Below are 25,603 nucleotides of genomic sequence, written 5' to 3' on the forward strand. Positions count from 1 at the left end.
TGTCCAACCTGAACCTCCCCTGCTGCAGTTTAAGTCCATTGCCTCTTGTTCTATCCTCAGAGGCAAGGAAGAAGAAGTTCCCTTCCTCTGCCTTATGACACCCTTTTAGATACCTGAAAACTGCTGTCATGTCCCCTCTCAATCTTCTCTTTTCCAAACTAAACAAGCCCAATTCTTTCAGCCTTTCTTCATAGGTCATGTTCTCTAGACCTTTGATCATTCTCGTTGCTCTCCTCTGGACCCTCTCCGATTTCTCCACATCCTTCCTGAACTGCAGTGCCCAGAACTGGATACAATACTCCAGCTGAGGCCTAACCAGCACAGAGTAGAGCGGGAGAATGACTTCTTGTGTCTTGTTCACAACACACCTATTAATGTGTCCTAGAATCACGTTTGCTTTTTTTGCCACAGCATCACACTGTTGACTCATATTTAGCCTGTGGTCCACTATAACCCCCAGATCCTTTTCTGCTGTAGTCATTCCTAGGCAGTCCTTTCCCATTCTGTATGTGTGACACTGATTGTTCCTTCCTAAGTGGAGCACTTTGCATTTGTCCTTATTAAACTTCATCCTGTTTGCCTCAGCCCATTTCTCCAGTTTATCCAGATCCTTTTGAATTATGACCCTGTCCTCCAAAGAAGTTGCAACCCCTCCCAGCTTGGTATCATCTGCAAACTTAATAAGTGTACTTTCTATGTCAATATCTAAATCGTTAATGAAGATATTGAACAGAACCGGTCCTAAAACAGATGCCTGTGGAATCCCACTAGTTATGCTTTTCCAGCAGGATTGAAAGCCATTAATAACTACGCTCTGGGTACGGTTATCCAGCCAGTTGTTCACCCACCTTATAGTAGCCCCATCTAAGTTGTATTTGCGTAGTTTATTGATAAGTATATTATGTGAGAACGTGTCAAATGCTTTACTGAAGTCTAGGTATACCACATCCACTGCTTCTCCCTTATCCACAAGGCTCGTTATTCTATCAAAGAAAGCTATTAGATTGGTTTGACATGATCTGTTTTTAACAAACCCATGCTGGCTGTTCCCTATCACCTTACCACCTTCCAATGCTTGCAGATGATTTCTTTAATTACCTGCTCCATTATCTTTCCTGGCACAGAACTTAAGCTGACTGGCCTGTAGTTTCCTGGGTTATTCTTGTTCCCCTTTTTATAAATGGGTACTATATTTGCCCTTTTCCAGTCTTCTGGAATCTCTCCCGTCTCCCACGATTTTCCAAAAATGATTGCTAAAGGCTCAGGTACCTCTTCTATCAGCTCCTTGAGGATTCTAGGATGCATTTCATCAGTCCCTCGTGATTTGCAGACATCTAATTTTTCTAAGTAAATTTTAATTTGTTCTTTTCTTATTTCAACTTCTAAACCTACCCCTTTTTCACTAGCATTCTCTATGTCAGGCATTCCTTCAGATTTTTCTGTGAAGACCGAAACAAAGAAATCATTAAACACCTCTGCCATTTCCAAATTCCCTGTTACTGTTTCTCCCTCCTCACTGACCAATGGCCCTACCCTCTCCTTGGTCTTCCTCTTGTTACCAATGTATTTGTAAAAAGCCTTCTTGTTTCCCTTTATGCTTGTAGCTAGTTTGAGCTGATTTTGTGCCTTAGCCTTTCTAATCTTGCTCCTGCATGCTCGTGTTGTTTGCCTATATTCGTCCTTTGTAATTTGTCCTAGTTTCCATTTCTTATACGATTCCTTTTTCATTTTGAGATCATGCAAGATCTCCTGGTTAAGCCAAGGCGGTCTTTTGCCATGTTTTCTACCTTTCCTATGCAGCGGGGTAGCTTGCTTTTGGGCCCTTAATAATGTCCCTTTGAAAAACTGCCAACTCTCCTCAGCCGTTTTTCCCCTCAGTTTAGCTTCCCATGGGACCTTACCTACCAGCTGTCTGAGTTTACCAAAATCTGCCAGACCTTGGGAGGTCAGTATTGTCTAGCAGCATTACCAATGATCCCGGTGCTTACTGGGCTCTTAGAAGACATTTAGGGGTAAATTAGAGGTAAATAATAGCACAGAACACTGAGAGCCAGGACTTGGAGCTGGAAGCAAACTTTATGGGACCATGGGAACCTTGGCCGCAACCATGGTAAGTAGTCATCCATCTAACTAAAATCATACTGGTTTATGGGTCTTGCTAGCTGAGAGTGTTCCTGATTAGAGAGGTTCAACCTGTACCAATGATTCTCAGACCCGTAGCATCATCTTCTGCTCTGTTCCTGGACCTTCATAGCTCAGCTAATCTAATTCAGATCTTTTTAGCGAGCAAGCTAAGTGTAAGTGAACCCAAGAGAACTAAACTGGGGGTAAGGCCTTTGAGGATTGGTACAGCTGTGCAGATCTGAGTGGTCAATGTTCATTCATTTTGTAATCATAATCAGTGTGTTGAACTGTCTGCAATGCCTGGAAAAGGAGGTGAGCCTAGACTATGAACGCACCATGAACAAGATCATCTTTGACAGAGTCATCACATCGAAGCCCCATACGTTTTCGTATGTCACCCTGCCAGAGAAAGAGGAGGAGAAAGTGCCAGAGAGAGGTATGGGATCTGGTGGAGAAAGTTGGGGTCCAGCTGGGTTGCAAGAATCCTTGTGGGAGACCTTCAAACACACCTTGGTTAAGATTTTTAATGCAACAGGATATACAAGATGGTAGGTTTGCCAATTATTCTGGGGGACAAGGAGACAGCCAAAGCAGGTGCATACATGGAGAGCTCATTTACACTAGGGGGTTAGATAAGTTCCTTGAACTGCATATGCCTATCCAAGGACAGAATTTGGCCTTGCCTTTTGAGTGAGATTGCACAGGCTGAGACTTCCTGTGGGCCGTCCAGCTTTATGAACAGTTACTGAAAAGTGGGTGTAGGCGGGGAGGGAGGAACAGTGTTCTCTGCAAGCTGAGCACTTGGGAGGCAGCCCAGGAGAGAATCCCATGGTGAGCCGAGCACCCATTGCCATCGACTGTGGGCAGCATGTGTTTTTATTGGCAGAGCACATCTGCACCTGCCTCGGTGCACATAACAAAATTCATTCCACTTGGGGGGTACACTGGTGAGGAAGTCTTACATTTTTCAGGCACGTGCAGAATCTTCATTTCTTCTTTGTGCTGGCTTCTGCCCCATCCCATTCCGGGACATGGCCCCATCCTGACCCATTCACGCATACCAAAAAGGACCTCAGGAAGGAGGACCTATGAACCAGAAAGACAGATCTGTCCCTGGATCAGGAGCCCATTTCTGTGCAGGAACAGGGCAGATGTTTGTTAACGGGGAAGAGGAACCTTTGGTGCCAAGACCAGCCCTATCATTCAGCTTCGAACAGGCAGAACATTTCCTGTCTGTTGGGACTTAGGGATATAGGTTTTACTCACATGAGTAAAGCGTTGTGGGATCAAGCCATATGTTTGGCCCAACCTATGGTGAGACATACAAACCTCATAATGGGCAACATGGAGTTAAAGGATTATTTTGGACTCAGCTAGTCCTGCCACACCTGTTGCAAATGTTCCATCTTCTGGAGGACTTAAAAGGCGGGGAATTAGCTCTTTTGAGAGGCAGCGCTGGAAATGAGCTACCCTACAGCTCTGGCAACTGCAGTGCAAAACAGAGGGAACCCTAATGGCTGTGACACAGCAGCCCAAAGGGGCATTCCCTGCTTGAAGGGAAGGTGCACCCCAGAGACAGTCAGTGAGGGGAGGATCCTGTGGACCTGGGTCATTGGTAATACCCTGTTCTTTATTTTGGTTTGGGTTTCCCCACTGGGGAAAGCCTTGGACTAAGCTGACCAAGGGGCATGGAGAAATCAGAGGGACGAGGTCCAGGGAGGACAGCCTTAAGCAGCCTTGGTTGCCAGACTGCAGTATTCCAGACAGCTTTAGATCAAAGCCCAGTTGCGTGAGTGGGCCCAGGCTGTCCTCTTTACAGCCCACTTGGCAGTCAGGGGTTGCAGTGGTGCCCACTAGGCCTTGATCCCCAGCCAGATCCCAAGGAACTTGACCCAACCTAAAAAGGGATTGCAAACGCTCTTCCTATTAAAACAATCCCTCCTTTTTGCTGGCAGGCCTGGTCCAAATCCCAGACTATCCATTTAGTGAGCAACGGGCGTCTTTTATTTTCGTCTCACTCCTGACCAGGCCAGAAGTCATCCTGGCCTTATCACAGGTACGGGATGAGTGCAACAAAGCTGCAGCCATGTCTCTGTTCCATTCCACCTTATCTAAGTACGGCCGCCTGGAAGAGTTTGAACAGATTCAGACGCAGACCTTCACCCAGGTAAGGAAGGGCAGGGAGAGAACATTTAGGCGAGATATAGAACAATCTACAGGGCATTTAGCATATGCCAACCAAGCCAGACAGATCTTAGCAATCAGGGTTTTATTGCAACTGGACAAAGCTTTTTTAGAGAACATGGGGCAAAATCTGCATGGTAAAGGCTTATTCAAGCACCCAGAAATTTCCAGTACTATTGTTATTCCTTCTCCCCCTAGGGTTTCAGGAACCAGAGCTTTGATTCCGCTAAAAAGGCTGATTTCCTTAACCACAGGGATAATGAAACAATAGAATTCCTCTGAGTTCTTGCCTAATTCAGTGAAAAAGCTTTCGTTAGTAGCAACAAATAGAGCAAAACTATAAACCCTTATAAGGCTCTTATCTTTCACCAGAGGATTTTCATACACTGTGTACAAGGCTGCTTAATCCACCTTTTATGTATGGAAAGCTGAGGCACAAAGAAGCTGAGAGACTTTTCCAAGGCTGCACCATCCGGGATAGAAAACCGCAAGGAAAAGAGAGTTTCATTTGAACAGGCAGAGGGTATATAAGGTCCCAACTCTCCTGACCCTCACTCCTGTACGCTATCAATTAGAAACTGCTGTCTCCCTTTGTCCAAGCTGAACTCCGATTTCTACACGCAAACAGCAGAAGTCCCTGGAACAAGTTTAACTCCTTGTAGCATTTTAATGACTCAAAGCTTTGCAGAAGTCTGCTGCTCTGAGTTCTTTCTCATAACATTCATCAGTTCTAATGGAAGACAGATTTGTCTCCGTCTATTCTCAGTCATATTTTACAGAGAGTTTTGGGGGAAGTGAAACTTATCTTATGATACTGATCTGTATAATACAATCGAGAATAGTAAACTGAAAATGAGGAGAGTGGGGTGAAAATGAAGCAGACTGATCCAGTGTAATCTGGATTGCTTGGTCACCTAGGCGCAAGCAAGCAATGTGTTTTCAGATGGCCAAGTGAAAAGTCATACACATAGGAACAAAGAACATAAGCTGTGCTTACAAGCTGGGGAGGGCTCCGTCTCAGGTAAGTTGTGGTGGATTCTCCATCAGTGGATGTTTCTCTAAAAGACATGCTCTAGTTTAAAGAAGAAGTATTTCAGGGAAGTTCTGTGGCCTGTGTTATGGAAGATGTCAGATTAGATGATCATAATGGTCCCATACGGTTTAATTTATGACAGCAGGAAAGGAAAGCAGAAGCTTCAGTGAGATGGAGAAGCACAGCTTTGATGTTATCTCAGCCTCAGGCCTGTTTATGGCCATTTGTTAAAGAACTAAATAGAAAGCATGTTGGGTATAGATGCATAAATATGAGGATTGTTGGCCTACAGAAAAGGATCAGAGGGGGCACGACTTTTTTCTCAGCAGATTGGTACTGGACTGGGCGTTTGTGGTCCCTGCCAGTGGTCAATAATGGCCCGACTGCCTTCACATCAGTCTTCTGAGGAGAAACTCCTTCACTGTATGTTTCTTTGTTCTAGGTTCAAATGTTTCTCAAGGACACCTGGATCAACACTCTAAAGATAGCCGTGAAGAGCAGTCTGAGGGAGATTGGTAAAGGGTGGTACAATCTGAATCAGTCCAACTGGGGTGTTTACCAGATGTCCAAGCTGCATAAGCTGATGGAGCTCATCAAGTTCAACTTGCAAGACTCTGTGCGCTTCCTGGTCCAGGACTCACTGGTCAGCTTCACTCAGCTTTTGCTGGATGCTTGCTGCAGTGTCCTGAATTGCTCTGAAGATATGGACTGGGGAGAGGACCTCATCAACAGCCCATACAAGTGAGGAGGGGTCAGGCTGGGAGGAGAACAGTGGAGCAGGGAAGAGTGGTGACCTCTTTGTACTTATAATTGCAATCCATTTTTACAGCAAAACTTTGCATTTGGGGCGAGGTTTCAGGATGCTTCTTGCAATGAAGAGCTCCCCAGTTCCATCCCTCCTTCTTGACAAGTCTCCGGCACATACCCTGGGGCTGTGGGCTAATCCCCAGCTGTTGTGTTAGTGCAGGCCTTGTTGGAGGCCAGGGTCTAGTTCAATACTTAAATAATAATATAATTGGAGATACACATTTCCTAGAACTGGAAGGGGGTACTCCTGTCCAGTCCCCTGCCCTCTTGGAAGGATCAAGCACCATCCCTGACATTTGTTTGCCCCAATCCCTAAATGGCCTCCTCAAGGATTGAGCTCACAACCCCAGATTTAGCAGGCCAACGCTCAAACCACTGAGCTCTTCCCTCCCTCCAATACTTCTGTTGTGCCTTACTAATGTTAGCTAGTGAAGTCTCTCAGTACCCCCAGGTGAAAAGCAAGTACCACTAGCTCCATTTTACAGCCTGCCAAAGCAAATAAGGTCACACAGCTGGTCAGTTTCATGGTTAGGATGTAAATATGCAAGGTAACAACAGTGATAGGGGAGCCATTCTTTCTACAAACCACCACACAACAAATAGCCCATGTCTTCCCTTTCAGGCCACGAAAGAATCCTCTCTTCGTAGTTGATCTGATCTTAGATAGCAGCGGGGTTCACTTCAGCACGCCTCTGGAGAACTTTGAGACCTCCCTCATTTCTCTGTTTGACAAGGGAATTCTGGCAACCCACACCATACCACAACTGGAGACGGTGCGTTTGTATGCCAGAGACTAAGTAACCTGCAGGCTCGGAATGTATGCCAGCTGGGGAGGGTAGAGTCCTGAAGGGAAGTGGCATGTAGACTTACTGCCTTAAACTTGTTGGGGAAAGTCCCTTTGGAATATCTTTTTTTCTCCCTGTTGAGAGAGGCTTTTGTCCTCCAAGGTCCTCCCACCTTTCCTCTATGTTTATCTTTGTATTGGGCATGGGGTCGGATGAATGAAGTGCAATGGAGAAGGATGGTTGTCATAACCTTCTAGAGGAGCCATCCCTCTTGATGGTGATTGTACGATCCATCTTACGTGGCCATACATTGTGGAGAATGTGAATTCTTCATGCTGTAAAACCTATTCCCCTTCTGGAGACTGAGAAGCAACAGGGTGGTCCCTGCTCATTTGGATGACCTCTCCCTTTGCACTCTTCCAGTTTGTACTGGAGAACATGTTTATTAGGGGCACACCATTGCTGGAGTCGGTGGGTCTACACGAGCCCATGGTAGAAGCACTGCGTGACGCTATCCGATCTGCCATCCGCAAGGCAGTGATCCCCCTCCAAGCCTATGCCAAGAAGTATGAGAACCAGCTAGAGCTGAATAACAACGACATCCATTCATTTCTAAAGTAAGTAATGGCAGAAAGAAACACCACACACAGGACTTTCATGTTCCTTAGAAGCTTAAGACTGCAGTACGTCCCCATCTCATATATCCTTGCTTGAGTGTGTCTGTGTATTTGCTGTTCTGCTGTCTCAAAAGCATCTGGGATGTACTTCGGCAGACAGGTACAAGGGATTATCTTTACCAAATCTGAACGCTGATGCTTGAGTTCCAGTCTCCAGAAGTAGCCAATAACTGATGCTTCCAGAGGAAGGCAAAACAGCTAATGGTTCCAAGCTGTACATTGGTGGTGAAGAATTCCTGTTTGCCCCTAACAACTGTCAAACTCCCTTCTGATCTGATTGCTTATAAAACTACTCCTCCCTTTTCAAAACGGGTTAGTGTTGCCGACCTATTCAGGTTGATCACAGGGGATAGGAAGTAGTAGTCTTAATGGTCCCACTGCTAAAACCCACACCCACACCTCAGCCATCCTTTTGCTTCAGTTACTTTCACCTCCTTTTCAGGCCCCCTGTCCTCGCCAGTCTTTAAACTGAGCATTAAAACTCTTCTCCCAAGAAAAAGCAGTCAAGTAGCACTTTAAAGACTAGCAAAATAGACTATTTTGCTAGTCTTTAAAGTGCTAGTTGACTGATTTTTGTTTTGATAGTGTATAGACTAGCACGGCTTCCTCTCTGTTACTTCTCCCAAGAACTGCTCCTTTCTGCTGCTTCTCACTCCTTCCTTGAACAGCTGTCTGTTGGTTTAATGTGTGATGTCATCTCTAGCTCAGATTGTAAACTCTCAGAGGCAGGGAGTGTATGTCATTCCGTGGTTCTAAAATATGTAAATTCAAGGAAACGTGTGACTTTAAAAAAAGATAGCGAACGGACCTGTTGTTAATTTCATTTCTTGAACTTTTAGACAGTGGGCTAATGACAGTAATGTTAATGTGTATGTTTGTGGAAGGGAAGGATGAGTGTTCTCATGTGCTGTGCATTAGGGGTTGGTTCGTTTTTGATTATATTTCCGGTTGCAGAGAGTACCAAGCCCAATGCCCCTCTGCCCAAGATGTGAGAACAATAGTAAACCTGCACTTGTCCGAAAAGGAGATGCTGGACAGCACTCTGCCAAGCTCCATCATCATTGGTCCTTTCCACGTCAGCGTCGAAGGCGTCAAGCAAAATCTGTCCAAAAAGCGCAAAGCCCTCGCCACCTCCATGTTGGACCTGCTGGCTAAGAACCTTCACCTGCAGGTGGAAAGTGTAAGTTTCACACTTTTATGTCTTGTCTTGCACTTCAGGTGTCATCACTGCAGGAAATCTGGGATTTAATCGTGGCCAAAATTAGCAATCTGGACCAGGCTCAGGAGGGTGTTTTTTCAGCTTGCGTTGGAAGGATTGCATTGGCAGGAGTCGGGGCAGGAGCCAATGAAAAAAGGCTAGAAGGCAGATGTGAAGAGTGAGCTAAATTCGAGTGCCTGCACTCATCATAAATTCAGTGCAAGAAAGCTACAGCTATTGGCATGGAAATATTAGTGGCTCTCTACTGACTCCTAAATAGTTATGCTCATGGATGTAAAATTGTCCACCTGGCTGCCAGTTCCTGCAGGGAGCTGAGGAGGTTAATTAGAACATACAAACACTTACGTGTGCGAGGCAAGTTCTGAAGAGCTACTAACAGGAAGAACTAAAATAATACAGCATATCTGTAGTTTTCAGACCACCCTTAGAGCGGCTCACCACCATGTTTGTTACTCACGGTGGAGTCCGGCATACTAGAGAGCGGTGCCTTGATTTTTTACAGAAGTACTTTGTACACATTATTGCTGTAATGCTACAGGGAGTTGTGAGTTCTCCGAGAACCAGTTCTTAAGCCTCTACTGTAGCCCACTGATTAAAGGACCCTATAGGAATGAAACCTCATAGCCCACTAGAGCAGGCTACAGCTGCCTCTCTCTTCAGCGAGTGCACATATACACATTCTCTGTGTCCTCCTGCAGATCTGTGAAGTATTCAAAGCCATCAGCCGGAAAATGTATGAAAAACCAAACAGCATTGAGGAGCTGGCTGAGCTGCGGGAGTGGATGAAGGGAGTCCCTGAACAGCTGAAAGTGCAGGAAGTAAGGCATGCTTTTCTCATCAAAACAAGTTGCCCAAGAGATCCACAGCATAAAAACTTGGGAGTAGAGTGGATGTAATGTTGGAAGCAGATGTCTCACTATTCGGACATTTCCTGGGACAATAGCTCATTGAAGAATCTGGTTCAGCTTCTTTAACTTAATCCCAGTTTGAACAACTGAGATCTGGCCAGTCAGTCCAATTACCTGTGTTGTTGCCTGGGAGACCTTGCCTGATCCCAGCTGTTGTGAAGCTTTGAGAGTTTGCATAGTGCTCACAGGCTTTGTAGCTGCCAAGCCCTTAGATCTACATTTCAGATTATATGAAATTTCACCCCAGTGTCATTTAAGCAACTGGCCGTGTGTGTATAAAACCAGTGAGTCTACGCAAATTGTGTAGTCGGATGCCTAGCTACCAGACTGGTATGTGCAAAGGCAGGTTATGTTGCATGCCAATGTCTGGGCAAGGGAAATTTGCAGAGGCATTTGAACCTGTTGTCCTTAATGTGTGCTGTAGATCCTTTCTAGTACTTGGCTATCCATTCAATAATTCTGCTCAGATATTGAATCTCGACTTACTCTGTCTTCAGAAAACTAATTACAAACTTTCAAACCATTAAAAATATTGTCATGATTTTCCTCTCTCTGATGTTAACTCCAGAGGATTCCATGATGTTCCTCCTAAATTGTACTGGTGCAGTATATTCATGTTATAATTAATTTGGCAGTAATCCCACCAAGCGATTAGACAGAGTTTTTCACCTGTAGAGCTCAAAGCACATTACAAAGGGGAATGTATCATCCCACTTTTATAAACAGGGAAACAGAAGCACTGAATGATGAAGTGACCTGCCCAGGGTCATTCAGGAGGCCAGTGCCAAAGCCTGGAAAAGAGCTGGGCTTCCCAGTTCCTTGACCAGTGTCCTACCTGTTAGGTCATACTCCCTTTCATATATGTAGTCTGAGGATCACTCACAGGGGAAGTGGCTGGACACTCAAACCCACTGCTTAGGTGATGCAGAAGTCCTCTTTTTTGTGGTAAGGGTGTGTGATGATGGCCTTCACCAAGTGTTTTTGTGTAAATGTGGCATGTGTCCTGCGAGACAATCCAACATATTCAGGACATGTGATTTAGAGAGTGTGATCTTTTTCTCTCTGTGTGTGCCTATGTAGGAACTGATAAGTAAGGTCATGGAAGATTATGAGGTTATGGAGGAGTTCCTTTACAACCTTACGCAAGAGGATTTCAATGACAAGTGAGCATTTCTCTTACTGCCAAAGCAGCCTGTTCTGTGGTAATCACCATTCTTCAGGGCTTGATTTATATACCAGGTGCTTCAGCACTTTTCCTGTTAGCTGTGCATTGAGTGCCTGAGTCAGCAATTGAGTGCACAAAGGTGTGCAGGTTCACACTGCCTCCTGGCCTGTGTGGGAGGCCAGCTTGGCATGACTGACCTCTTGAACAAACAGAAGACCGTACCTGCCAGCTTATTTTTATTTTATTTTTAGTATTTCTATAACAATAGCAATGTAAAGTCACACCCACGATTGGGACCTGATCTTGCTAGGTCCTGTGCAGGCAGATTGTGAGAAATGTGATCCCCACTGGACTTCTTGAAACTGATTAGCAATCCACTCATCATCTACTAATACACTGGATTTCTCTTTTTCAAAAAAATACCTCTCGTTTCTTAACCTCTTGTAAGTGACCGGTTTAGTCACAGTCACTACATGTCAAATAGTAGAGCACAAAAAATATACTTTGAAATCCTGCATGTTTCTGTCACCACTGAGCCTTCTGATCTAGTGATCTAATCCTTAGCTTTGTTGTCATTCCAATCATATGCCTTAAGTTTGCATTCTCCTTTCATCTGAGCTCAGATGGGCTGCAAGTAACTGGCCTCTGAAGATCGCCACGCAGATGGAGACGATTCGGCAGCAGCACCTGGAAGATGAAGAGAGGTTCCGCAAAATTCAGCTCATGGATCAGAACAACTTCCTGGAACGGCTGGATGGGCTGCAGGTACGGGTGACCCAATGCTAGGGGAGGCTGCCCGAAGCCAAGCCTCATCATAAAGACTTGAAATTGTTGCTGTTTGTTAGCTAGGGAATCTTCAGAAACGTTTGCAATTCAGCAGGGTTCTCAAAGCTGCTTTTGGAGGAGAAATTGGGGCAGTGGGAGAGGGGGATTTATGTAATTACTTTTGCTTGAGGTGTTTGAATTCCATGGATGGTTTTTTTGAGAAACTGAGCTCTCTGCACAGATATTTTGATTCTGAAATGCTGCTGTGTTGCCTCGGGGAGTTATAGTTTGACTACCTCATGCTTGCTGTGGGTTGAGCTCCCAGCTAGACTTCAGTCTCCCATGATGCACCATGAGCATGTCACTACCGTGATACACCGCCTCTCCTCTCCCACAGTGAGGACTCAAGTCCACTGATGGGGAGGCAAGGAGGGGTAGCTGCACTGTGTCTGGTGCTTCAAAGGGGTCCGGAACTCCCAACTGCCACTGCTATGGCAGCCAGAGCTCCAGCTGCCTTTGAATTGCCACTGGACCGCTGCTCCGGAGAGCTCTGAGGGCTGGGACGGGGGTGCGCCACAGTCTGGCGTAGGGCTGACTGCCTGAGGCCCCGCCTCTTCTGCCCAAAACCCTGCCCTGGGGCCCACAGTGGCTGTCAGCCCCCTTGGGAAGACTAGGGTGCCCCCTAAGATGTCTAGTCTGGACAGGGAACCCAGCCTAGGGAGGAGACTGAGATCATGGGGAGCCTGAACCAGGGCAATGGCAGTGGTTCAAAATCGACATATTTTGGAGTTAATCTTCCACCAAACACTTGAAATTTTCCATGGGAAAAACCCCTTATTTTTGGGCCAGCTCTAATCACCATCCAACATATTTCAAAGATGATCCCCAGATGGGTGTCACGAAGGGTAGGGACTGAAAAAGTACGAAGAACCTGCTAACCGTGAGGACTGGTTGGCTGTGGACTAGCCTACCAAAAGAAGTGACAGGAGACCCTGACGCTTTATTAAGGAACGAAAAAGACTGGGTAGGACCCTGGAGAATATAATATTGTGAACATTTGTGGGAGATGGACAATATGACTTAGTAGATCTTTCGTGTTAATTTCTGTGGTTCCACATGGCTGGTGGTGCAGCTCAGTACAGATAAACGTGGGTGTGGATTGACAGCCCTTACTCTAGGTGGGTGGCAATTGATTGCAAGAGGAAGAGGCTGGCAGTGCCCACATTTGTTCTTTCTGTGAGCTGATCTTGATGAGGGCTTATCTTCAACAACACCTTCTCCGGGGCCTGAGAAGAGCTGGAATTAGAATAGGGGAGGGAGAACATGAGATGTAAAATGGACTTTAGTGAGAGTTGTTCAGTTCTCTACATGCTGGAGAACAACGAAGAGTGAGCAGTAAAGCCGAATCTAGTGTTCCACATTCTGCACTTGCCTTTTCTTTTCCAGCTGGTCGTGGCTGGATTTTCTGTCCATGTGGACCTGACCCGAGCACACGAGATAGCAAATGAAGCGAGAAGGGTCAAGAAGCAGTTGAAGGAGTCTCAGCAGATGGCACAGCTTTACAACAACAGGGAGCGGATATTTGGATTACCGGTCACTAACGTAAGTGTCAGATCAGAGGTTCCGTTGCATTAGACCCTATAAAAACAACAGGGGTCTAGTCCTGACCAGGGCCTTTGTGTGCTACTGTAATACAAACAAATTAAATAAATCCCCTAGGTAATATTCCACCTGTAGGATTAAACAGTTTCTTTAGTCCTCCACCATTTTGGCTTATCCCCCAGGCCTTCTGTTGACTAGGGAGGACATTCTGGTGGTCCCTCCACTTCAATGCTCTTCTGCTTATCTCACCTACGTTGTGGAAGAGCTGGTCCAAGAAGAGATGGTGTCTGAGCAAGTCCGTAGGGTGTTTTATAGCCACTTCTGTGGCCCAGCTCTGTCTGTCCATGCTCCTAGATCAAGAGCATGTGGAGCAGTTTTATCCAGGTGTATGGGAGGTTTGGCTCATAGAGATGGGACAGTTCATGATGCAGCAATTAGTTCCATTCGTTGCAGCGGGGGAGTCGCTGCACAGAATACTGGGGGGTGAGAGGCTGCGAATACATTTTACCTGCAACCAGGTTAGGTAAATATCTACCAGGGATGATCTAGATGGTGCTTGGTCCTGCCGTGAGGGCGGATGACTTCTTGAGGTCCCTTCCAGGTCTAGTGTTCTGGGAGTCTGTGTGTCAATCGTGGCTAAGAGTCAGGTGTACAGGAAAGTGAGATGGTGGGTTTGGAAGGCAGAGTGTTGTCTTAAGGACATGACGCTAGAGACTCTAACTGCTCATAAATGCCCCAGCACATTTTCTCTCTCTTTCCTTTATGGCTATTGAGTGGGCTTATTTTCCGTCATTCCTGTGTGTTACCTTTCAACAGTTAGCAGGCAATTTTCTTCTTTACCGTGAAGGACTCAAGTTGCACCTGTGGCTCTAACAGGTACATTCTCACTATGTGTGTGGGTCCATTACAGTCACAAAAAGTCTCCTATTAACGGATGTGATAACAGAGCATTTACAGAGGGAGATCAGCTAACTGCTCGTCAGGCTGTTTGCATGCACAAATGGACGACAGGAAGTGGGTGATAGGAGAGGCATCACTCAGTGATGATTACCTGTTCTGTTCACTCCCTCTGGGGCATCTGCCATTGACCACTGCTGGAAGACAGGACGGTGGGCTAGATGGACCCTTGGTGTGACCTAGTATGGTCGTTCTTATGTTCTTAGATATGGGCTTCTGCGGGTGAGTAAGAGTGTGAGAGGAAGGCCAGGCAGGGTAGGGGTTAAACAGGGCCTGTTGGCCCAACCAGCCCCACCCCAGTTTGCCTGCAGCCAGTGTCAGGCCTGGAGGGGTATAAAGGGAGAGAAGTCAGCCCAGTCTGGGGCTGACCAGCCAAGAGGCAGGAGCTGGCTCTGAGGCAGCAGGGCCCGAGCCAGAGCTGCCACCCCATCAGCCGCCGGAGGGTACGGTCTCAGGACCCTCCCCCAGGCACAAAGCAGGGGAAGCCCCTCCCAGGGAACCCCTTTCCCGCCAGGGGGGAACTTGGTTCTCAGGGCCATGCCCCGAACTTATCCAACAGCCTCCCAGGTGGGGCTGAAGACCCATACCCCAGGCCCTGGCAAGCGGGCCTGCCCACTAGGGCACCTTGTCACTGGTGGGGGCCGGTCACAGGGTGCAAGTGGAATGCCTGCATTTTGGTTAGCATTCCTGGTGCTCCCTCCTTTGAGAACGGGCACTAAATATCATAGGAATAAACAAAGTCATGGTTTTAACTTGGATTGAAGTTAAATGGAGTTGTGCCCATGTATGCCAAGATGAAACTTTTTCTGCGGTTGTCTTGTCTTTATCTACAATTCGGTATTGTTTCATGGCTGATTAGTAAGAGTAAGTTATGCTTTGGGCTGGAAGCTGGAAGTGACGCTATGGCCCTACGCCTGTCTCTTTTGGCTAGCAGTGTGGAGGGGGAGCCTAATAAACCGTCTTGAAGGACGTTGGACTATGCGCATTCCCCTGGCTTATTCAGAACCTCCAAGTAGGATTGTGCCCTTTTGCCAGGGCAAGGTGGTTCTATAAAGTGTGAGACATTGCTGGAGAAAAATACACCCATTGTTCATTAATACTCTTCTTCTTTTTCACAAAGTATGATAAGCTATCCAGGATGGTTAAGGAATTCCAGCCGTACTGGGATCTTTGGACCACAGCATCAGACTGGATGCGCTGGTCTGAGAGCTGGATGAATGACCCCCTCAATGAAATTGATGCCGAACAGCTAGAAAAAAATGTCAATGAATCCTTTAAGACGATGCACAAGTGTGTGAAGCAGTTCAAGGATGTACAAGGTAAGGGGCAGAGTTTGGTTTGTGCATCCCAGCACACAAGGCTATGAGGAGTGGGACGACCTAATTTCTGTGATTTAGCAGGTTAATCCATAGGTATTCTGGGTGCTCGTATGCCGGGCTGCGTCAGACTGCTTCAAGTGACAAGTATCAGAGGGGGAGCCATGTTAGTCTGTATCTGCAAAAACAACGAGAAGTCCTGTGGCACCTTCTAGACTAACAGATGTTTTGGAGCATAAGCTTTCGCGGGCAAAGACCCCCTTCATCAGATATATCTGATGAAATGAGTCTTTGCCTACAAAAGCTTGTGCTCCAAAAAAATATGTGAGTCTAGAAGGTGCTGCAGGAGTTCCTGCTGTTTTTGCTTCAAGTGAACGTCTGCCGCACAAAAATGACACGAGGTTTCAATATGTAGGTAAATTTCCCCATATCCCATTCCAGGATTCTCAAAGATGCATCCCACCTGTCTTTAGCAGTAGTTCTAAAACTCTCTTCCAGTTGGGTTAGAGTAAAATATATTCTACCACGGGAGATTTTTAACCTGATCTGTCCCCTGAGCAACGCAGTGAATCATCCCCAGTGGAGGAGGTGGTGAGTGGCTGTTTGAATGAGTGTGAATCACAGGGTGAGTAGAAACAATGAGAAGACCTGCTTTTGATCTTTCTTTTCATTCGGCTGCTCCTCCAGGATCTAGTACAATATCCAGTACAGCCATAAGGCTGCCAGTCCTCGTGTGACACACAGCAAGGACTGCAAGGCTGCTGCACATCTTTTGCAAGTGCAACCAGAGGCCACACTTGGCTGCAATTAAAGTGAAGCCTTGGGTATAGCAGACATACTAAACAGAAGTGCTACTAAATGGCATGGCCTTTGCCTGTTCAGTGCCTTACTTTAAAGGTACTAGAAGAGGGCACAGTCTGAAGAGTGAATAGTTGTGTCTGAGAAGATGTGGGCTAACCTGTAGCTTCCAACATGCAGATGTAGCACGTGGCTATGCTCTTCCCTTTTCGGCTGTACTCCTGCTTTGAGGCAGGAGCAACTTTACGGTCACCCAGGAGCACCCTCCTCAATGCAAGCTTCAGTTCCCCAATGCTCCTTGTCCTGCTGCTCGCTCGGTTTTTGCCTTATTGGAAAGCACAGCACCCTAACTCGCACTGTGCAGAATCCAACTCTGGGAGGCAGTGGCCTCCAGCCATCATCTCATTGTTATGGTTGTTGTCTCTCTCTCTTTTTTTCCCCACCCCCTTCTCCTTTAAGCGTGCCAGGATGTGGCTGTGGAAATTCGGGGCAGGATTGAGGAATTCAGACCATATATCCCCCTGATTCAGGGCCTGCGCAATCCTGGCATGCGGAACCGGCACTGGGAGATGCTTTCCAAGGAGATCAACATCAATATTAAGCCCAAGGCTAATCTGACATTTTCTCGCTGTCTGGAGATGAAGCTGCTGGACCACATTGACAGCATTGCCAAAATAGCTGAGATAGCGGGCAAGGAGTTCTCCATTGAGAATGTGAGGAGTGCATCTAATGAGGGTCTCCTTTCAGTGTCCTAGTTCGGGCCCCAAAGTTGCCTCCAGATGAAAACTTTTCTTCTGAGAGCTCCATGCTGTCATGGGCATTAAAATTCATTCTGAGCATTTCTGAAATCCCAGGGAAAAGCAGAAAGTGGCTGAGAATGTTGGTGTCCTCACATGATTGGACACACCCTTTGTGTATGCGTCTGGAAGATTAGTCAATGGTATGGTGAATCAGCCACCATGCTTGTTTTTATGGAAATGGGAGGGAACTGGATGGCTCAGGGGATTCATTGATTGTATAGATACAGAGCCTTTCACCTTCCGCTCACAAGTTCAAATAGGGCCTGCGACGGTAAGGACTGAAAGGCACTAAGAGTGGATATCATTCTGTTTTGTGAATGTCCTGGTGAGCTGAGGTCCCAGACGACAGATATCCCTACAGCAAAAGCCATCATTACTGCTGTGTCTAATGGTGCTCTGTTGCCAGACTCAGTGGAGGTGCCGTGGCATCACTGGGTATAGAAATGACACTATTCTGTGTCTTTGAGCCTGGTCCTTCAGAATCTTTGTCTGGACAGGGCAGCTGAAATCTGTGCTGCAGCTGACTGTTCTGTGGATTAACTAGGTGGCAGCAGTTTCCAGTGTGGAGACAAGCACCTTTCACAGCCCCTCGCTTAGGTTTTATATGGTGGTATTTCAGAGACCTGTAACTGGAAGACAGCATCATGCAATGTCCATATATTGAGACCTACAGTTAAATTGTTTCTCTCTGTTTCCCAGGCACTTGATAAGATGGAGAGTGAATGGGTCTCCATCCTGTTTAATGTGCTGCCATATAAAGACACAGAAACGTACATTCTGAAGAGCCCTGATGAAGCCTCTCAGCTCCTTGATGATCACATTGTCATGACTCAAAGCATGTCCTTCTCACCATACAAGAAGCCCTTTGAGGACAGGATGAACACCTGGGAAAACAAGCTGAAGATGACACAGGTACCAATTTACATCAGCTGCTGTGTGCTCAAAGGAGGGATTGGGCTGTTGGAATTGATGAAATATGCAGTTGCAGCTAAGAAACTGGATGATACGTAGATATTCTCAGTACATCTATGGTCAGAGAGCCAGAGATGTTCTGATGCTGCTTCTACTTTAGTTAAAGGAACAACTAAATCATAGAATCATACAATCCTAGGGCTGGAAGGGACCTTAGGAGGTCATCTAGTCCAGCCCCCTGCCTGAAGCAGGATCAACCCTAACTAAATCATCCCAGCCAGGACTTTGTCTCCTCTCGGGATGGAGATTCCACCACCTCTCTCGGTAATGCATTTCAGTGCTTCACCACCCTCCTAGTGAAATAGTTTTCCCCTAATAGCCACTCCCCCTCCCCCTCTGTAACTTTAGACCATTGCTCCTTGTTCTGCCATCAGTCATTACTGAGAACAGCCTCTCTCCATCAGACTTCTTTTGGCCCAATCCTCCAATTTATCTAGGTCACTCTGGACCCTATCCCTACCCTCCAACATATCTACCTGCCCCCCTAGCTTAGTGTCATCTGCTAATTTGCTGAGGCGAGCCCTGCATGACCCCTCACCCAGGTCATTAATAAAGACGTTGAACAATACTGGTCTAGAACTGATCCTTGGGGCACCCCACTTGAAACTGACCATCAACCAGACATTGAGCCATTAATAGCTACATTTTGGGCCTGACCATCTAGCCAGTTTTTTATCCATTTTGCAGTCCATGTATCCAATCCATACTTCCTTAACTTATGGGTAAGAATGTTGTGGGAGACTGTATCAAAAGCTTTACTAAAGTCAAGGTATAGCACATCCAATGACTTCCCCATGTCCACAGAGCCAGTTACCTCATCATGGAAGCTAATCGAATCGGTCAGGCATGACTTGCCCTTGGTGAATCCATATTGACTACTCTTGGTCACTTTGCCCTCTCCCAAGTGTTTCAAAACGGATTCCTTGAGGATCCCCTCCATGATTTTTCTTGGGACTGAGGTAAATCTGACTGGTCTCTAGTTCCCTGGGTTCATCCTTCTTTCCTTTTTGGAGATGGGCACTACATTTGGCTATTTCCAATCATCTGGGACCTCTCCCGATCTCCACAAGTTTTCAAAGATAATAGCCAAAGGCTGTGCCATGACATCTGCCAGTTCTCTCGGTACCCTTGGGTGCATTCAGTCTGGACTCATGGATTTGTGTGCATCTAGTTTTTTAAATAGCTCTTAGCCTGTTCTTTCATCACCGAGGGCTGCCCACCTGCTTCCCATATTGCATTGCCTAGTGCTGTAATCTGGTAGCTGACCTTGTCCGTGAAGACTGAGGCAAAGAAGGCATTGAGTACTTCAGCCTTTCTCACATCATCTATCGCCAGGTTACCTCCCTCGTCCAGTAACAGCCCCACATGCCAAACCAAGGGCCTGTTCCCACAAGCAGCAGAGGTGAAATCCTGATTTTGTTGCAGTTAATGGCAGCACACATTGAAGAATGGGGCCAAGGTTCTAGGTGAGGTGTAGTTCTCCCCAGAAATAGTTCTGGTGACCTGCATAGTAGATAGCACTTTGCCTAGTCCTACCACAATCAAACTGCATGCTAAGGGCTTGATTCTGCACCATGTTGTTCATTTCTGTCTTGATCTGCTAAGCACTTGAAGCACATGCTTCACTTTGATTAGCAAATGAGGCATTCCACTGAACTTTGGTGCTCCACATAAATGCTTAAAGTGAGGCACTTTCTTACGTACTTTGCTGGTTACGGGTAGAAAAGAGTTCTGAGCTCCTAGCAGGGATCATACCCAACTTGGGTGGTTAGTTGCAGATGGAAGCAGGAAAAAAATCCTAATTAGCTAATGTTTGTCAAGTGCTCTGTAAAATATGGGAGTGACACCATTGTCGCTGGTTGATTATTGTAATGGTTTCATTTTGTTTATGGGAACTTACCAGCCTTTGTGTGATTGGGTAGAGGTATGTCACATCTGCTGTGCTTGGCTAAGAGAAGCACATTATGGAAGCAGGTAGTGCAGGGATCTGGCTGTTTATTGTTTGTGTTTTGGCTGTGACACTGTGGCTACGTCTACACGTGAAGCCAACATCGAAATAGCTTATTTCGATGTAGCAACATCGAAATAGGCTATTTCGATGAATAACGTCTACACGTCCTCCAGGGCTGGCAACGTCGATGTTCAACTTCGACGTTGTGCGGCACCACATCGAAATAGGCGCTGCGAGGGTACGTCTACACGCCAAAGTAGCACACATCAAAATAAGGGTGCCAGGCACAGCTGCAGACAAGGTCACAGGGTGGACTCAACAGCAAGCCGCTCCCTTAAAGGGCCCCTTCCAGACACAGTTGCACTAAACAACACAAGATACACAGAGCCGACAACTGGTTGCAGACCCTGTGCCTGCAGCATGGATCCCCAGCTGCCGCAGCAGCAGCCAGAAGCCCTGGGCTAAGGGCTGCTGCCCACGGTGACCATAGAGCCCCGCAGGGGCTGGAGAGAGAGCGTCTCTCAACCCCCCAGCTGATGGCCGCCATGGAGGACCCGCCAATTTCGACGTTGCGGGACGCGGATCGTCTACACGGTCCCTACTTCGACGATGAACGTCGAAGTAGGGCGCTATTCCGATCCCCTCATGAGGTTAGCGACTTCGACTTCTCGCCGCCTAACGTCGAAGTTAACTTCGAAATAGCGCTCGACGCGTGTAGCCACAACGGGCGCTATTTCGAAGTTAGTGTCGCTACTTCGAAGTAGCGTGCACGTGTAGACACAGCTTGTGTGTGTTTTTGTTCCTGGCTGCTGTTCTTATTTTTTGCCTTTTATTCCTGTCATTAAAATCCAGGCTTCCACAGAGTGATTGCACTGACTTTTCTGCCGAGATAGCAAAACTTTTCCACATAGTCTTCCTTTCTCTGATGTAACGAAAGCAGTCTGAAAGTGGGGAAGATGGCCTTGTAGCACTGAGATGATCTAAGGGTTGATCAGCTCAGTTGTTACCAGGTGTACTTGTCAGACTGTCTGGAGTGGTTCACAACTGATCAGTGCCAGACCCTGGACAGAATGTCAAAAAGCAGGGCAGACATCCCAAACTGGTGCTATCATCTGTATTTACATTTCGTCAACCCAGTAACAAATGGGAATGCCTGAAGAGCTCTAAGCCTTATCAAAGGCCACAGACGGTCCCTTTGGGTGTTCCACTCAGCTGGCCTGAGGAGCAAGATAAATCTCAGAGACAGCTGGTTGCCATACACCAAAGGCTGCTTCCAATCCCAAGAGACCAGTCATTTATCCCAGGTCAATTTGTACTTCAGATCAGATCTTACACCAAAGACAAAATCTACAGTAAACTAAGGAGTCATTCACGAAAGAGTTATTTACAGGATAAAGCAGGAAAAAATATACAGCAGTGAGTTCCAGTCTATGGTTTCAGAGGGTGACAAAGAAGTAGCAATCTGTCAGTGCAGAATGTCTTTTAGTGCTACCCCAGGTTGATTCTGGGGGTCTCTGCTTCTGTTTCCTAACTCCAGTCCTGTGACAGTCCAAGCAGCAAAGGAGGTGAAAAAATGTCATGTTGGCGATCTTTGTTTCCTTCTTCCCGAATTCAAGTGGATGGGACAAGTCCCTTTGCACATAGCCTGTGGGAGGGCAATTTGCAAAGCCTTTGTACTCTGATGTTCCATAATGGCCCATTTAGTTTTGATAGTCCCGCCTGGTGGGCAAGAGATAATATCTTTCACAGGCATTAAGCACTAATGAAATTTCTTTTTGTTTCCTCTGAACTATGTAACTCACCAAACATTTTACAGCTGCATAGCGAACACTCATCTATTGCCTTTACAGCCTGGCATATGGACATTGTAGCTGTGTCTACACGTGCACGCTACTTCGAAGTAGCGGCACTAACTTCGAAATAGCGCCCGTCGCGGCTACACGTGTTGGGCGCTATTTCGAAGTTAACTTCGACGTTAGGCGGCAAGAAGTCGAAGTCGCTAACCTCATGAGGGGATCGGAATAGCGCCCTACTTCGACGTTCAACGTTGAAGTAGGGACCGTGTAGACGATCCGCGTCCCGCAACGTCGAAATTGCCGGGTCCTCCATGGCGGCCATCAGCTGAGGGGTTGAGAGACGCTCTCTCTCCAGCCCCTGCGGGGCTCTATGGTCACCGTGGGCAGCAGCCCTTAGCCCAGGGCTTCTGGCTGCTGCTGCGGCAGCTGGGGATCCATGCTGCAGGCACAGGGTCTGCAACCAGTTGTCGGCTCTGTGGATCTTGTGCTGTTTAGTGCAACTGTGTCTGGGAGGGGCCCTTTAAGGGAGCGGCTTGCTGTTGAGTCCGCCCTGTGACCCTGTCTGCAGCTGTGCCTGGCACCCTTATTTCGATGTGTGCTACTTTGGCATGTAGACGTTCCCTCGCAGCGCCTATTTCGATGTGGTGCTGCGCAACGTCGAAGTTGAACATCGACGTTGCCAGCCCTGGAGGACGTGTAGACGTTATGCATCGAAATAGCCTATTTCGATGTTGGCTTCACGTGTAGACGTAGCCTGTAAGTAGGATTAATACATGTACCAATTTACAAGCATTTCATAAAGTCTAAGCACATTTTAACTGTAACCCTTCTGCCGGAAGGAGTCGGCAGCAACCAGGGCCAGGTTCAGCATCTAGGGGTTCCTTTTCATCCATCTCACATAGAACCAGCTTGAGCCCCTACCCAGTACCCTGGAAAATTCACAGACCCCAGGCTCCTCAGAGAGGCAATGCTTCCCCACTCGCAAGCACAGAGTCTGAGTGTAAAAAAGAAACTTCGAATGAAAGAGGCAGAGAAGTCACATGGCATAAGCTTGGGAAAATACCACACCCAGAGTTCATAACCAACCCTCAAGTAACTGTCCCAGCTCTAATGACTTGAGCAGTGTCCTTTGCTTCTCAGACTCACCAGTCCAGTACTGTAGGGATCCAATCCACACACCCAAACGTTCTCCGTACCCCCTTCAGATGCCCCACTTACAACTCTGTCCAGTCCACGCAGGCCCTGACCCAACACCGGATGCATTCCCTCATGGAGCCTGAGGCAATGCCACCTTTGTGCTGGTCCGGCACTCTGCTTGTCCCTGCCAGCTGCCCCACCAGCCGCCTGCCGGTTGCTCCTGCCCGCCGTCCTACTGTCTGCCTGCTCCTGCCAGTTGCCCTGCTGGCCACCTGCTGCTTCTCCTGCTGGCTGGTCGCTCCTGCCAGCTGCCTACTGCTTCTCTTACCAGCCACCCACTACTTGCTCCTGCCAGCCGCCTGTCCACTGTGCTCTGCCGTTTGCCCCCGGTCCTGTGGGTTTTGTTGTAGGCAAAACCCTGTAATTCCAGCTCTCTGTGGCTTCAGCTACCAGTGATTTCATCACTCAGTGATTCCAGCTCATAGTGGCATTGAGCATCTCAGTATCCACCAAGGTGGATTCTGACAAAATAACTATAGACCCAGCTTTAGATCCACCTTTGAACAGTGTGGGGGAAAACTAGGAAAACCAGTCTTACAGCTGTAGGGCCAGAAGGCTCCCAGCCTGGTAGTTCAACCACTATCCCTCCCTCCTTCTACCTCGCAATGCTTAAACGGAGGGAGGCCCGTGTGATCCATATCTTACGCAGCAGTGATGACTGCCCTGTACCCCACAACAACTTCAAGCATTGGTGAGACTCCACAATTCTTACACTGGTTGGTAGCATAAATTGTGACTTTACAACATGTTGTTTACAATAGATGAAACCTCACTGCTTCACTTGCTACCCATCAGGCTTTGTTTCCCGGGTATTACATATGCACACCTTTGCATTTTCATGCAAATGATCTCTAAAAGACACATTCTCCAGATCCTTCAGCAGTATTGCGCTCCTGCTGGCACATTCCTTACATAACCATACTAACATACAGATGATTGGTTTCTCGCAGTGAATTTGTCAGCGACATCTGAGGCCTAAAGCTAGGGCAAGAGCTGTCATCTTCTCTGCCAGCATCACAGTATGGACTACCCTTAAAAGGGGTTACTTTAGACTCTAAATCTAAAAAGACTATCTGCACATTAAAAATCAAGGTAAATTCCATGTGGGATTCTACTTAGTGTCCACAGTAATGCTAAAAGCATTCCTTATTGATGAGATCACAACAACAGCCGAAAGTGGGAACCCTCCTATAGCACTTCAGCCAGACTTGAACATCCCAGACTAGGAGATTTGGCCATCGAATTCCTAGTAATTTAAACTACAATTGGGTATCCAAATCCCTTATATGACTTGAAAATCTCAGATTTAGTGGTTTCCAACTTCATGTGGACATTTGGTTTTGGCATAGCTCTGTGAGTGGTCACAGAAACTTCTCTTCTGCCTGTCTTTGTAGAAAAGACACTTAATTATACAGCTGTCTGCCCATTCAATCTGACGAGCAGTGAGTAAAATAAAGCAGAGAGATGAGGCACACCAGCAGCTGCCAGCTTAGAGGAGTTCTTATCGCTTCTCAGAATCAGGCCCCTGTGCTGCACTTGTAGCCTGGCTAAAACACTTCACTCTGTTAGACTGGGGCCCTCCTGTCCCTAAGTAGCTCTTTTGTCCAGCTGCTCATACAATGCTTTATCCTGCATCACTGAAGTTAATGGGAGTTTGGCCAGTGGTTCCATGCCACAATGAGCATGTCTAGCCCATTGTTTTTCCATAGCTTCTTTTACTCAGTATATTCTTTCTTCCTAAATTAACACTAGGGATGGGACTTTCGAAAGGGATCAGTCTTGGGTTAACTCTGCTAATGAGAGCGGAATTCTTCCAGTGCTGGCTTTTCTGCAGATCCTCCACAATGTGATTATAAGGAAATGACCCTTGGTCTTTATACATGTGGTAGATACTGGCATGGGGTGGATGGCACTCCTGCACTTGATGTATATACACACTCAGCAAGCTGTCAGGTTGCAATCACTTGCTCTTGCCCTTACATAAGTGCAAGATTTCCCTGTGATGAACAAATGGTTTATTACAGGCACAACTGACTCTTTTTCTGGAGTGAGTACATTGTTTGACATACATTCCGTTGTGTTCAGCTCAGTGCTCTGGAAGGCTGCAGGGTAGTTCCGTAACCTTTGTGATCTTGTATGAAAACCCAAGTCACACAGAACTTTGGAGAAGAGCAGTCCAGAAGCACTTTAAAGACTAACAAAATAATTTATTAGGTGGTGAGCTTTCATGGGACAGACCCACTTCTTCAGATCATAGCCATACCAGAACAGACTTCGTTCTCTGTGCCTTAAATATTGAGTCTGTTCTGGTATGGCTATGATCTGAAGAAGAGGGTCTGTCCCATGAAAGCTCATCACCTAATAAATTATTTTGTTAGTCTTTAAAGTGCTACTGGACTGCTTGTTTGTTTTGATAGTATATAGACCAGCACGGCTATCTCTCTCTTACTATTCAGCACTTTGGAGCTTGTTCCTCACAGCTGCCATCTGCCTGAAGGGGCTTTGCTTGAGAGACCAACAGCATGGGATGGTCCAGTGAAGAGGTCA

General features: G+C 46.8%; 1 protein-coding gene across 1 annotated transcript in view; it reads left to right on the forward strand.

Moving 5' to 3' along the window:
* The window catches only part of DNAH1 (dynein axonemal heavy chain 1), a 124,977-nt gene that overhangs the window by 12,687 nt on the left and 86,687 nt on the right, over window positions 1-25,603 (forward strand). Inside the window, exons 8-20 of the mRNA XM_075005859.1 lie at window positions 2,403-2,560; window positions 4,080-4,291; window positions 5,784-6,082; window positions 6,771-6,921; window positions 7,357-7,550; window positions 8,565-8,790; window positions 9,528-9,647; window positions 10,818-10,900; window positions 11,526-11,667; window positions 13,114-13,269; window positions 15,347-15,545; window positions 16,800-17,053; window positions 17,840-18,052. Of these exons, the coding sequence (XP_074861960.1) occupies window positions 2,403-2,560; window positions 4,080-4,291; window positions 5,784-6,082; window positions 6,771-6,921; window positions 7,357-7,550; window positions 8,565-8,790; window positions 9,528-9,647; window positions 10,818-10,900; window positions 11,526-11,667; window positions 13,114-13,269; window positions 15,347-15,545; window positions 16,800-17,053; window positions 17,840-18,052 (2,407 nt within the window). The remainder of the gene's footprint in view (window positions 1-2,402; window positions 2,561-4,079; window positions 4,292-5,783; window positions 6,083-6,770; window positions 6,922-7,356; window positions 7,551-8,564; window positions 8,791-9,527; window positions 9,648-10,817; window positions 10,901-11,525; window positions 11,668-13,113; window positions 13,270-15,346; window positions 15,546-16,799; window positions 17,054-17,839; window positions 18,053-25,603) is intronic.

This window comes from Carettochelys insculpta, chromosome 11, assembly GCF_033958435.1.
Source record: "Carettochelys insculpta isolate YL-2023 chromosome 11, ASM3395843v1, whole genome shotgun sequence".
In the NCBI taxonomy this organism is placed as follows: Eukaryota; Metazoa; Chordata; order Testudines; family Carettochelyidae; genus Carettochelys; species Carettochelys insculpta.